At 41.7% G+C, this 14,425-nt stretch overlaps 1 protein-coding gene across 6 annotated transcripts in view; it reads left to right on the top strand.

The window, feature by feature from the left end:
* The window catches only part of Sin3a (SIN3 transcription regulator family member A), a 59,985-nt gene that overhangs the window by 7,430 nt on the left and 38,130 nt on the right, over positions 1-14,425 (top strand). For 5 of the 6 annotated variants that reach the window (XM_076925644.1, XM_076925645.1, XM_076925646.1 and 2 more), the window contains 3 exons: positions 1,546-1,652; positions 7,348-7,568; positions 9,410-9,586. In XM_076925644.1, coding sequence (XP_076781759.1) covers positions 7,380-7,568; positions 9,410-9,586 — 366 coding nt within the window. In that variant the 5' untranslated portion in view covers positions 1,546-1,652; positions 7,348-7,379. The remainder of the gene's footprint in view (positions 1-1,545; positions 1,653-7,347; positions 7,569-9,409; positions 9,587-14,425) is intronic. The other variant, XM_076925647.1, reaches the window with a different exon arrangement.

The following is a 14,425-nucleotide window of genomic DNA, read 5'->3' as shown; positions in this document are numbered from 1 at the left end:
TACACAGGTGTAACTTTTAAGTTTTATGGCAGCTTTGAGTTGTGGATTGGTGAAATGGGCCACTCATTTATCTGAACTCGCTCTGGCGCCCAGCCTGCGGAGAACTCGGTGATTTTCTTGCCTTTGCCTCAGCTAGCGTTCCATCCCTATTTTGAAATGCACTATGTTTTACAAGTGAAGGTAGCTCATGAGGTGGCTTCAGTCTGTAAAGACACTTGCCATGCTAACTCTTAAGACTACGTTAGCCGGGCGGTGGTGGCGCACGCCTTTAATCCCAGCACTTGGGAGGCAGAGGCAGGCGGATTTCTGAGTTCGAGGCCAGCCTGGTCTACCGAGTGAGTTCCAGGACAGCCAAGGCTATACAGAGAAACCCTGTCTCGAAAAAAACAAAAAAAAAACAAAAAAAGACTACGTTAGATCCCAGGAATCCATGTGGAAGGAGAAAGCTAACTCCTGAACGTTGTCCTCTGACTATCACATCTGTGTAACTGTCCTAACAATAATAACTGAATAGTTCAAAGACAACAAGGGGAGGGGCTGGGGAAATACCTGCCAGTAAAAATGCCGCTGAAGCAAGAAGACTTGTCCTATTCCTGGAATATACTTGAAAAAGTGGCCATGGAAATCTAAGTGTATGGTAGCCTAGGCTTGAATTCCTAACACTGGGAGCAGTAGATTGTAGGGGGAAATCCCTGGTTCTAGCCTACTTGGGCCAACCCCTGGGCAGTAAAGGAGCTTGTTTGAAAAATGGACTTTAGGAGTGCTAGCTGAGGTTGACCTGGCTTGTGTATGCACAAATACAGACTAACTAGGGACAGCAGAGTTGTTCAGTGGGTACAGACTTGCTCCCAGACTTTGGAGAGCTGAGTTTGATCCCTGGAGGGGATCTGAGATGGACCTTTGTATGAGTTCCCACATAGGTACATCATACACATATACAGTAATATATCTGTAATCCCAGCAGTTTGGAGCTAGACACAGGAAAGTAGATGTTCAAGGCAGTCCTTGTCTCAGCCTGGGCTACACCAGACTCTGCCTCAAGAACACAGGAGTGACTGAGAAGTGATCAGACAGGGATTTGAATCCAGGTAGGCGGCCTCCAGTCTCTGCAACTGTGGAAAGTTATCTCTGGTTTTTGATGGAATAGTATTGTGTGTGTGTGTGTGTGTGTGTGTGTGTGTGTGTGTGTGTGTGTGTGTGTGTGTGAGATATTAGATGTAAAAATTTTAATCAAAACAAAAGTTTGTATTTAAAAAAACTACATAGTGAGTTTGAGGCCAGCCTAGGATACATGAGAGAAATCCTAACTTATAAAGAAACAAGTTGTGGGCTAGAAAGTTGGCTCAGTAGGTAAAAAACACATGTTGCCAAGCGTTGAGTTTGATCCCTAGGACTCCCATGGTAGAAGGAGGAAACTGCCGTAAGTATGTCTCTGTCATGGACTCAAGCATGCATGGTTCCCCCAATGGAGATAGTAAAAACTCAAATAAAATATGCAAGACATAAAGTTTACCGCTCTGATTTAAAGTTTTTCATCTTTTTTAGTTGAGTTCGGTGGCATTAAGTACACTCCCGTCCTGTGCAGCCTTCGCCACCATTCACCTTCAGAACTCAGACATCTCCCACTGTTGAACCTTTACACGCATGAAACAGTAAGTCTCTCTATTAAGATAAAATTCTAATTTGATTATACATGTGGATGCAGGTACCCTAGGAAACCAGAGACATTGGATTGATCCCTTGGAGTTGTGGTTAAGATGGTTATGAACCACTTGATGTGGTGTAGTCCTGGCTGCCCTGCAACTTGCTCTGTGGACCAGGCTAGCCTGAACTGTGATGTCTTTTACCTCGTTTTGTCCTCCCAGTTGACTAATACTGTAGTATATGTCAGGATTTCTCTCACTTGTATGCATATATACCACAATTACTTATCTTTCAGTTGGCATTTTTTCTACCGTGTGGATTTGTCTATTTTTATTTTCTATGTATGTTTTACCTGTATGTATGTATTTGTATTATGTGCATACTTGGTGCCCAAAAAGGCTAGAAGAGGACATCAGATTCTTTGGGACTAGAGTTACAGACTGTTGTGAACCTCCATGTACATGCTAGGTACTGAACCCTGGCCTTCTGAAAGAGCAGTGAGTGTGCTTAACCACTGAGATAGCTCACTAGCCCTACCTTGTGCTTTTTATGAATAATTTTTTGGGAACATAGTATATAAATATTGTTCAAACCCTTGCTTTTAGTTCTTGGATCAGTATCCAGAGGTGGAATTATAGTAATCGTGCTTGTTTATTTTGAGTAGCTATCTGTGACAAAGCTTTTGGCTTTGAGAAAAATAGATTGGGGGCTGGGGAGATGGCTGGAGAGATGGTTCAGTGGTTAAGAGCACTAGCTGCTCTTCCAGAAGACTCAGGTTCAATTTTTAGCATCCTTGGTGGCTCTCAACCATCTGTATTTCCAGTTGTAGATGATCCAAAGCCTTGTTGTTTAGAGGCATTCAGGCACAAAAGTGGCACATAAGCAGATATGCACCCAAGAATAAATACATCTTTTTTATTTCGTTTTTGAGACAGGGTTTCTCTGTGTAGCCCAGGATATCCTGGAATGATATCTCTTTAGATCAGGCTGGCCTTGATCTCAGATCCACCTGCCTCTGCTTCCAGAGTGCTGGGATTAAAGGCATGTACCACTGCCCTGCTAAAAATAAATACATCTTTAAAAAATGAGAAAAAAAGATTTAGACTTTACTTGAATTCTGAGACTGAATTGAGACAACACCCATTTAATTGATCACCTGCTTAAATAACTCTGGACTGATGCACAACAGTCTTTGTCCCTAAGAATTTCATTCTTGTCAGAAAAGACATACGATTTTACCACACATCAGAATCAACTACATGTTGTAGGAGGTGGAGGAGGAACATTGCACTTGGAAGGCAGCATTCCAGAAGAGACACTAGAAAGTCACGGACTTTCTCTAAGCTGCTGAATGTCCTTAGGTATCTTGTGGTATTCCTGACGGGAGGGTAGCATGATCTTGAAATCAGATTTTCTTGTGCTGAGACCTCCTTGTAATAGCAAGTCCTCTTACCTGGCGAGCCCTCTCTCCAGCCCTTATGAGGCTTTTTTTGTTTTATTCATTTATATTTTCTAAGTGAGAGAGTGTGTGTTTGTGTGTGTGTGTGTCTGTCTGTCTGTGTCCGTGTGTGTGCACACAGTTACATGAGTACAGGTGCTCAGGGAGGCCTGGAGAGTTTGGATTTCCTGGAATTGGAGTTAGATGCTTGTGAGTTACCTGAATGGCTGATAGGAACTGAACTCAGGTCCTTCTGAAGGAGCAGTATGCACTTTGATTTACCAAGCCATCTCTCCAGCCCCTGAAGTCTAATTTCTTGATTTATTTCTCAGTGATATTGCAGTATACTTAACACAAGTACGTGACATGGATTGTACAAGTACTGAGTAAATGGTGTGTATCATATATGAGGTTACAGTGTACATACTGCATGGCCTATTTTCACTTAGCATGTTTTCAGGTGAGAGCACTGATTTTTGTAAGAGTTGTTCAGTTTCCCACAATATGGATGTAGCTCAGTTAGCTAGTGCTTGGCACTCAGCTTTTCCTACTCTGCTGCAATAAATTAAAGAGTGTGCACATTTTACGTTTTCATAGAACACCTGACAACAAAATAAACTATGCTTTTTTTTTTTTTTTTTTTTTTTGAGACAGGGTTTCTTTGTACAGCTCAGGTTGGCCTCAGACTTATAGAGCTCTGCCTCCCAAGTGATGGGATTAAAGGCCTGAACATTCTCCAGCCGACTTAAACTATATCTTTTAAGAGCTAAGCCAGTGAGGTGGCTCAGCAGGTAAAGCTCTTCTCACACAGACTTGACAACATGAGTTCAATCTGGAATCCAAGTGAAAAGCAGGGTATGGTAGTGTGTGTTTGTAGTCCCAGAACCCCTATAAGGCAGGAGGTGAAGACAGGATAGTCTCCTGGAAGCTCATGAACCAACTAGCCTCAAGCAGGAAATGCAGTGTACATTTGTAGTTCCAGAACTGCAAGGCAGGAAGGAGGTAGAGACAAGCTAGTCTCCTAGTCTCCTAGCCTAGAGTAAGCTTTGACAGCAAAACCCTGTCTCAGTCAGGTGGAAGGCAAGAACTTAGTCCCAAAGTTCTTCTAAGCCTCATCCTTGAGCCATGATGCCCTTAGAGCAGAGTGACAGACTGGTTGTGGGCTACCATGTGCATGCTGGGAATCAAACCCTGGTTCTTTAGAAGAGCCGCCAGTGCTCTTAACCATCAGGTCAAGCCTTCTATCCAGGTCCATGGCTTGAATTTAAACTATTGAGAAGCTAGTGGTAGCTGAGGTTTACATTTGAGGCATATTTTGAAAGCAGTGTAGAGAATAGAGGAGAGCTGCTGGGAAGTGTTGTCAGCTCTCTGAATGAGGGATGCTAAGGGCTGGGAAGAAAGGATGGCTGTATACTAGAAGGGAAGCGACTAGTGGGAGGTAAGTCATTGGCAAAAAAGGAGCATAATGAAGGAAGCACGCAGGCTCTGGATACCATCTTTGCAGTTTTATATTAATGGCTTGGGAAGAAAATTCTAGAAATGAATGTAGTTAAATATGTCATAAAATTACTGACTGGGGAAGTAACTTAACGGTACTTGCTTAGCATCTACAAGGCCCTGGGTTTAATCCATCACTGCATCCCATAAATTTTAATTTTACTTTTTTGTTTGTTTGTTTGTTTGAGTCAAGGTTTTTCTGTGTAACCCTGGCTGTCCTGGAACTTGCTTTGTAGACCAGGCAGGCTGGCCTTGAACTCAGATCTGCCTCTGCCTTCTCAATACTGGTATTAAAAGAGTGAGCTGCTGCTGCCTGGCTTGGTCCTTGTCTGTACTACTCAGAAACCAGACACACATGTGATACACCGACATACAGGCAGGTAAATTACCCATACATATACGGAAATTTTACATGTGAAAGTAGAGCAAAACAAAGGATAAGAACAAGGTCTCACAACAATGAATTAAAGCACTTTAATACTTAACCGGTGAAAGACTCACTACAATTTTTATTTTATTTCTTAAAATTTATTTTTATGTATATGAGTACACTGTCACTGTCTTTATACACACTAGAAGAGAGCATCGGATCCCATTACAGATGGTTGTGAGCCACCATGTGGTTGCTGGGAATTGAACTCAGGATCTCTGGAAGAACAGCCAGTCCTCTTAACCACTGAGCCATTGCTACAGCTGCTGCTTTTTTTTTTTTTTTTTTTTTTTAAACATTTTCTTATAAACTGGCTCATAGCATATGAGCATCACAATAATCATATAGAATGGGACCAAAGCTATAAAATTTCAAATGAGATTTTTCGTTAGAATGCAGTGCCTAATGAATGTTCTGATTTTTTCATAGTTCTGTGCTGTGTTCTTCGTGTATATTTGGTTTATTTATCATTTATAAAAAACTAGTTTCTTATTAGTTCCAATTAGAGATTAATCTTAGAAGACTAACATGGGTTTCGTTTGTTTGCTTTGTGTTTTTGAGACAGGGTTTCTTTCTCTGTTTGGCCCTGGCTGTCCTGAAACTCTTCTGTAGACCAGGCTGGCCTTGTCATAGAACTCAAGAGATCTGCCTGCTTCTGCCTCCTGAGTTCTGGGGTAGCTGGCATAGGCTACCACTGCCTGAAAACATCTAGGTTTTAAACCAAGAAGAACTAAACTAAGAAGCAGCAGCCAAAGGTTCTTAAGGACTTTGTTGGCCATCCATTTATAAGACCTAATTTCTTATTCCAAAACAGAGATAATATATTCGTCTGATGTGTTTGTGTGTGTTGGAGGCTGTCTTGATATTTGCACGTGAAGTGTGGTTTCTGCAGAGGCTAGATGTCTTGTAAGAGTTTTCAGGGAGTTGTGACCTAAGAGGTGTGGATGTTGGGATTGGAACATTAGTCTTCACGATTGAGCATTAAGCACTTGTAATCACTGAAGCATCTCTCCAGCCCCTTTGCTATTTATATGTTTCTTCTGTATACAAGTACAGGGATGTTTGTGTACCAGGGCATGTGTGTGGATGTCACAGGACAGTTACAGCTGCCTCCTGTTTTCCATGATGTTGACTCCAGGGATTGAACTCAGGCTGTCAGTCTTGGCGGCAAGCACCTTCACTCACTAAGCTGTCTTCTTCCAAGTATTCTTTTTCTTTCTCAACTCCAGTGTATCATGTGTGTTGATGATGCTGGAAACGCTTACAGAAACCTCCAGTGGGTTTCTGGGTAACGTGGCTCTAGACGTTGTGTATTCTTTCAAGGTAGTGTCTCCTGTTGTTAGGTTGAAGAGACGTCCTTTTATGTAAAGGATGTGAGAAAGGGCCAGAGGAAACATGGAAGCCAGCTATTCTCTCATTCCCATTTTTAGTTTGAAGTGCTAAAAATTACATGAAATAAATAAGAAATTTTTAAAATGTACATTATTCTTGAAGGTAACCTTTACTTCATGCTCCTGGCATATCATCCCTTTCTATGACAGCTTCAGTTGTTAAGACAACTGCTATTTATAAACTTAAACCTACCTGATAACTAGGCCCACTTTGATCCGTGTAACAGGCATCCTCTGAACCAGTACTCAGTTTTCAGAATGTGCTTTTGCAGCATGTGAGTATGTAACCAGTATTAACTCTAATAGTGTCTCAGGAGCTGCCTTAAGTTACTTTACTGTTGTCTTGCTGTGAGGAAACACTGTGAGCAGGGCAACTTAGAGAGGAAAGACGTCTTTTGACCTGGGGCTTGCTACGTTCACAGGGCTAGTCCATGACGTCGTGGCCAGAGGTATGGCAGCAGGACACAGTTCTCTGCAGGAGCGGAGAGAGCGCAAATGTTGAGACACAACCAAGAGGCTGATCGGGAAGGGGCTTGGGGTTACTGGGAATGGTGTGGGCTTTTGACAGGTCTCCAACAAGGCCGCACCTAACTCCTCCTAAACAGTTCATCAGCTAGGAACCAGACATTCAAATAGATGACCTGGGGAGCCCCTGTCCTCGACCATCACAGGAGAATAACTAGAAAAGGAGACTTTAAAGTTGTTAGCATTTTGAACTGTAGGATTGTTTTTAACGTAGTGTTACCAGATTGGTTAGAATTCTGTCCCTTAGCCTTCTTCAGCTCTAACTTGCTCACTGTAAGGTGTGTCATTCATTCAGAGATTGACTTCAAGGTGAGGTTGATTAGTTCTGAAAGTCAGACTTACATTAATTTGGGCAACTGGTCCTAAGTTGTGTGTATCATACTGGAGTGAGATTTTGTGTTGTCACTTTGTGGTTTACGCAGGTTTGTAGTGCATCCCTGAGCATGAGTGCAGAATGAAGCGACGTTTGGATGACCAGGAGTCACCAGTGTATGCAGCCCAGCAGCGAAGGATTCCTGGAAGCACAGAGGCTTTTTCTCACCAGCACCGGGTGCTTGCCCCGGCCCCCCCTGTGTATGAAGCAGTGTCTGAGACCATGCAGTCAGCTACAGGCATTCAGTACTCGGTGGCACCCAACTACCAGGTAAGCCGGGGCCAGCAGAGAGTAGGCATAGACAATGAGGGTGGTGGCTTCATTCATTGAAGGTGATTTTTATTAAGCATTGAGCTACCTATGAAAAACGTCCTGAAGCGTGTAAGAGATGTTTTAAAATGTATGCATATGAGGCTTAAGAACCACGAGATAAGTTAAAAACAGTAACCAAAGTTGTGTCGTGACCTCTCTGAGGTTCCTTCCTCCCTTCATAGGTACCCCTGTTTTCTCTCTCTTTCTTTCTCACACCTCACAGCCTTTTCTCTCTCTCCTTAATAAACTAGCATTTCATTATAGAGCCCAGATTAGCCTTGAGCTTTTTTGTCTTGCCTTCTCTTCCCAGTTGTGGGATTCTAGGTTATACCACCCTACCTCACTTGTGTATTAGTCGAGAGTGATTGCAGGCTCTTGTTTGTGTCAGGCAAGAATTCTACCACTAACCCACACTTTATAACCCTTCTTTGTTACTACCATTTCTCTTTATGTCTCAGATTAACAAAATTGTTTAGTTCAGGTAGTTTGTATTTTATGTAAGTAGAAGAACTTACTGTTTCATTTTTTATTTTTAGTTTTTGGTTTTCTCAGATAGGGTTTCTCTGTGTATCCCTAACTGTTCTTGAACTCACCCTATAGACCAGGCTGGCCCAGAACTCGGAGATCTTCCTCCTGAGTTCTGGAATTAAAAGAATGCACCACCACCGCCTGACTTTTATTATTTTATTTTTAATTATTATTATTATTATTATTTTTAACTTAATGTGGCTTATAATAGCTTTTACTTTTTTGGTTTTGAGGGAGGGTCTCTAACTATGTAGCTCTGGCTGGCCAGGAAATTTTGGTATAGACCAGGCTGCCTGAGTGCTGGGATTAAAGGCATGCACTACTACACATGGCTTGGGTTTTTTTGTTTGTTTGTTTGGTTGGTTTTTTTGGGTTTGTTTTTTGGTTTTTTTTTTGTTTTGTTTTTGTTTTTTTTTTTTTTTTTTTTTTTTAATTTTTATTTTGTAGTAATAGAGATTGAATTGAGGCACTCATCATGTGTGTTAGCAAGCACTTGAGTGTCTGTTCCTCGGGAGTCTCCTGTGAAGTAAATAAATGTAATGCTTGCACTTGAGGCTGCTGTAGCAGTAAGTCACAGATGATTATTAAATAAGGATTTAAAAAGAAAAAAGGGTATTCTGCTTGTGGGATTATTTTTACTTTCCAGATAGGTTTACAATTTTGTCCTCCGATAGATATAGGTGCACATATGCTTAATGGGAACTAGTTTGGGCTTGTAATAAACCAGCCATTCCAGACATTCAGAAAGAATAGTTAATGGTGCTGTGTTGTTCCTCCTCCAAGTTCCAGGGACCCAATCCACAGTCCTTGCTTGTTGGGGGAGCACTGGGCTATTGGGCCCAGTTTTCAGTCCATATAATTACTTACGTTTTATGAAAAGCTGTAAAATGTCTTGTCTGTGTCTGTCTCTGTCTCTCTCTGTCTCTCTGTCTCTGTCTCTGTCTCTGTCTCTGTCTCTGTCTTGCCCTGGCTGTCCTGGAAGTTAGTGCATAGATCAGACTGGCCCAAAACTCAAGGGATCTGCCTGCCTCTGCCTCCTTAGAGCTGGAATAAAAGACAAGTGCCACCATGCCCAGTTTGAATTGAATGATTTTTAAAATCTGTAAAACATTAAACATAGGTGGCCTATAATATCAATAATCTCTTTTTCTTAATATCTTTATGAATGCAGAAACACACATGCATGCTTTGTGCATTTATATGTTATTTCTCTAGATGCCTTTGGGGAAGAATGCACATGCCTTAATTTGTCTGTATTTTGTTCACCCCAGGTTTCAGCTGTGCCACAAAGTTCTGGCAGTCATGGGCCTGCCATAGCAGCAGTTCATAGCAGTCATCATCACCCAACAGCTGTCCAGCCTCATGGAGGCCAGGTGGTCCAGAGCCATGCCCATTCAGCCCCACCAGTTACACCGGTGCAGGGACAGCAGCAGTTTCAGAGGCTCAAGGTAGTATTGTATTTCTTTCCTTGGCTCACTTTATCTTCAGTGGGAAGTAATGCCTTAACTAAGAGAGTAGTGTTTGAGTTACAAGAAATGTTGTTTTGTTTTTGTTTGGAAACTTACGTGTATTTCCCTTTTGTCACCAGTGCCTGATCCAGAGAAACAAATATTCAAAAGTGTTGGCTGTATGAATGCGTAGCACTCAAGTATGCCAGAATTGAAGTGTTGTTGCCATAGAAAAAGAAGTATCAGTTTGAGATCCTTTCTTTTAGACTCTTGTGGCAGTTGCGTAGTTCTCAGCCTTTCTGACTGACCCTTAGGTAAATCATTCTGAAATCAAATGCAGAAAACATGAGTTAAACACAAGGTGCAGTGTTTCCTCTTCCTTGGGCTGTAATAGCCTAATCTTGTCTAGTTCTGTGTAGTGGTTTGCATTCTGGGAGTGAACAGTTTACCCCAGAGTGCATATGCCTCTCAAAATTTCTACTTTGTTTTCCCTAATGTAGTGGTCTCCGTCTTCCTTGAAAACTTGCTTTCTGCTGTTTCAGTTACACACAGTTAGCTGGTTGAAAACTTGAAATAAAAAAATTTCCAGAGTAAGCAATATATAAAATTTAAATACTGTGCCATCATGAATAGTGTTTTAATGACATCTCTCACTGCCCATCCCCAGTGTGATGTAAATCACCCTTTTACACAACATGCTCCTTACGTATCCTCTTGTTAGTCATTTAGAAAAGTCAGACTGTACGTAGATAGACCCCAGTTCCAAAACAGTGATTCTCAATGAAGAGAAGCCGTGTAGTGCTTCCTTTAAAGTAGAAACGTGACGGTTCTCAACTTGATAAGGCAGGACAAATTACAAACCAAGGTTTGTAAGCTAGAAGGTAAGTTATCTTTATTTTTACTGTGCTTAGTTCATAAGTCAGATTTTAATATAAATATGTATGTAGAGAAAGTTGGTGTAGTAGGATAGAATGCAAGGTTCAGGCATCCACTGGAAAGCCTGGAACTGATTCTGCTCTCCAAGGTCTCTAAATGTCTGTACTGCTTAGCTGACTTCTCCTTGATCCCAGCCTTACCGACAGCCATTCTTAGGAGTTGAATTTGGCCTAAGGACACTGAGTACTACGCAGATAGCACAGTGAACACAGTAGTTGAACAAGAGGGAGGGATTTTATGAAATTTGCTTTACTGGAGAATGGTCTGTAAAGAAAGCACAAGTTATTTGTGCTCTTGGGGAAAACGGGTGTTCTACTCAATGGTTTTTACACTCTGCTTATAGATGGATGGTTGTGTTGCAAAAGGGAGCACTGCTTACTGTGAACTTAACATTCTGTTGAGACTGGGGGGGGGGGAAGACTTTGATATGATTTATTATACTGCATTTTGTAAATGGTGCTTTAATATTCTAAAGCCTTTATAGATTGGTCCTTAAACTACCCAAAACACTTTTAGAGCCCTTTCTGGGTAGAGGTGAGAGCTTTTAGATTGAGGCTCACTGTGTAGATGAGAATGCCTTGAACTTGAGACCGTCTTGCTTGTTTTCTGAGTGTTGGGATTGCAGGTGTAAGTCCCAACGCTGGGCTGGTTGCTCCCGCCTTTTCCAGTCAGCCCTCCCAAAGGACATTGTCTGTTTCCTTCACCTGTCTTGCTCTGGGGCCATGCACACACGCATGCCATCTGCTTGTTTGTTTCTGTGTTTTCTATACAAACCAGTAAGGAAGCCTTGGATTAGGATGGGAGAGTAAGTTTGCGGTAGAGTTGGGATTTTTTTAGTTAAAGAATCTTGATTGATAGGAATTATAAATAAAATAATTTGCTGAGTTTTCTTTGGGGAAGTGTGGGTTGAGAAGGCTCTTAACTCAGGTTGGCCTGAAAATTATACAAGTGAGAATCATATTGTTTCTTCTCTGCTTATACTTCTCAGATGTTGGGGTCACTACTGTGTATCAACCACCCTATCCCTACCTCTGTCCCTCGTTTTTTTGTTTTTTTAATTAAAAAAATTACATTTACGTGCACGCATACACGCAGACATGTAACTAACAGCCTGTACTTCCATCTTGAAGGTCTAAGAACAACTTTTGGAAACTGGTTCTTTTTCTGTACCATGTGGGATTGAACTTAGGTTGTTTGATTTAGTGGCAAGTATCTGAACCTGCTGAACCATCTCAACTGCCTGCCTGTCTGTCTGTCTGTGTCTGTCTCTCTCTGTGTGTGTGTGTCTGTCTCTGTCTGTCTCTCTCTCTCTCTCTCTCTCTCTCTCTCTCTCTCTCTCTGTGTGTGTGTGTGTGTGTGTGTCCATATAATTTTATTACCTATTTCCACACTGCTTGGCATTTTTGGTTTTTTCCCCTGACAGTACTGGACAATGGCCGCGGGGCCTCACACATTTGGACAAGCCCTCTACCAATGAGCTATAGTCCTAATTAATCCTTGCCTGCTACTTTTGGGTCAGTGTTTGTATTTGCATGTGTGTGTCTTACTTAGTTACTATTCTGTTGTTATGAGGAAACACGGTGACCAAGGCAGTTTATAGAGAACAGGCATTTGATTGGGGGCTTGCCTTTAGATTCAGGGTTAGTGCCTGCTCATCATGGTGGCGAGCATCGAAGTAGCTGGTAGCTCACGTCTGTTCTGCTGCTGTGTCTGTTGGAGGAGATAGACCGGGCCTTGCCTCGGGCTTTTCAGACCTCAGAGTGACACACTTACTCCAACAAGGCCGCACTTCTAATGCTTCAGAAACAGCTTTAATTGGGGACCAAGTATTCAAACATGAGCCCATGGGAATTGGTCTCCTTCAAACAACCAGAGAGAAAGACACACATATATACAAAAACAGAGAGTGTTTAAAAGCAGAATATGGTTATGGTGTCTTTAACTCCAGCACTTAGAGGCAGAAGCTGGTTGGTATCTCTGACTTAAAAGCCAGCCTGGTCTACATTGCTAGTTCCCAGCCAGCCAGGCTTATATGGTAAAGCCTTGTCTTAAAAAAAATATCACAACAACAAAATACCCACAACAAAACATTATCCACATATGGCAGAAGGTAGAAGGCTCAAAACATCAGACTGTTTCCTCCATCTCTTCTACATGGTACTGTCCTCATTCCTGGTGTGTCTTCTGTAGACCCCATCTAATGTTATCAGAATGGGGGCTGAGGAGAAAGCTCAGCTGGTGAATGAAATGAGTTGAATTCCCAGAATTTAGTTTTTAAAAACTGTGCAGTAGAGTATGTCTTGTAATTCTTGGGGAGACACAGAGGCCAATCCTTGAGGCTCAGCTAGCCAGCAAGCCTGGCCTACTTACCTCTGTCTCAAGAAGAAGATGGTATTTTAGGACTGACCTAAGGTCAGTCTGACCCCACACACATGAATACTATCAGAAAGAGGAGAGAAGCAATTAGCTTTTGTCATGAACTCTGGGTGTAGCTCAGTGGTAGAGGTCTTGTTTAGTATATTCAAATCCTGTCTTTAATGCTAGCACAGCAGGAGTTAAAAATCCCTGTTTTCCGTTTGCTGCTAAGGAGTATGGGTAAGTAGCTAGTGCTTCTGATAACTCCTTCCACCACCACCACCAAAAGAGGGCATGAACTAGGACTTAGTGTAGAGCGCACAGGGGCCGTGGAGTCAATTCCCAGCTATACAAATGAAAACTTAAAGCACATTTTAAAAGATTAGACACATGAGTTTTAGAGGACATTCATACTATAACATCACTTAATGGTTTATTTGAGCATAAACATTTTATAGTATATCAAAATTTGTAGCTTATACCAAAATCATATCATTTCTTAATCCTAAAATTTAAAATTTTATACAATTTAAAATATTATATCCGAGTATAATACTTGGCTGTCTCCTAAGTACATGCTAAATTATATTTGTATTATTTCTGGCCCTTCAAACTCATTCCTCTTTGTGGCAAGTCACTTTGAATGATTGTTTTCTCTTGTGTCTTCTATTCAGTTAGTCCTCAAATCCCTTCACTTCTTGCTAAAATATTTTGAATCTGAGTTTTCTGTTCTTTTGACTTGCACTGTAATCAAGCCATCCTGACATCAGTTAGAGTTCTCCCTAGAGCATAACTTGTGTCCTTTTCTTCCCTGTCCTCCATCCGTCCCTCCCTTAGTTGAGAGTAACTGGTCCGCCAGCATCCTCTCAGATCTCTTCTGGCCCAAGTAGTCCCTGTGACGCCTGTGCTGGGGTTACAGGCATGTGCTAATGGGGCCAAATTTATGTTCTAGGGATCCAGTCTCAGGTCCTCATGCTTGTCCTCATGGGAAATGAGCATTTTTTCCCATTGTGACATCTTTACAGCCCCATCCTTACCTCCTTTTAGTCTATTCTATAGTTATGTCACCTGGAATACATGAAAATGAAGAAGACAAAACATCTGAGTTGGTCCTTCAAGATCTGGATCCAGCTTTTTCCCAGTACTTACCGATACTTCTAGCTGGACTGAGATGGTTTTGGATTTGCAAGTAAACTACTACATGAGACTGTAACCTTGCTGTTTCCGGCCTTCTTCATGTTTGCTAACACGTACTTATCCTTGGCTTTCAGTTTATAAATCACCTCTTGGGTTCCCTCACTTTGGAGGAGAACATGTGCTGTTCTGGCCTTCAATGACTATTTTAGGATTACCACTAGATATGAGTCAGTTTCTGTGGAGTTAGGGTTTCAACTTGTTACTGAATAAGTAATGCCTGCGTTGGTTCTGCTGTGTTGTTTCTTAGCAAGTACTTAGGAGGTGGGTGAGTGGATACTATGGTAATACAATTATTAGTCACTGATCATTCCCTACAGAATTATGTGAGGTAAGGCTACAGATTTTATGAGT

Source organism: Arvicanthis niloticus, chromosome 26 (assembly GCF_011762505.2).
Source record: "Arvicanthis niloticus isolate mArvNil1 chromosome 26, mArvNil1.pat.X, whole genome shotgun sequence".
NCBI classification, from domain to species: Eukaryota; Metazoa; Chordata; class Mammalia; order Rodentia; family Muridae; genus Arvicanthis; species Arvicanthis niloticus.
This window is presented reverse-complemented; position numbering and strand designations above follow the sequence as displayed.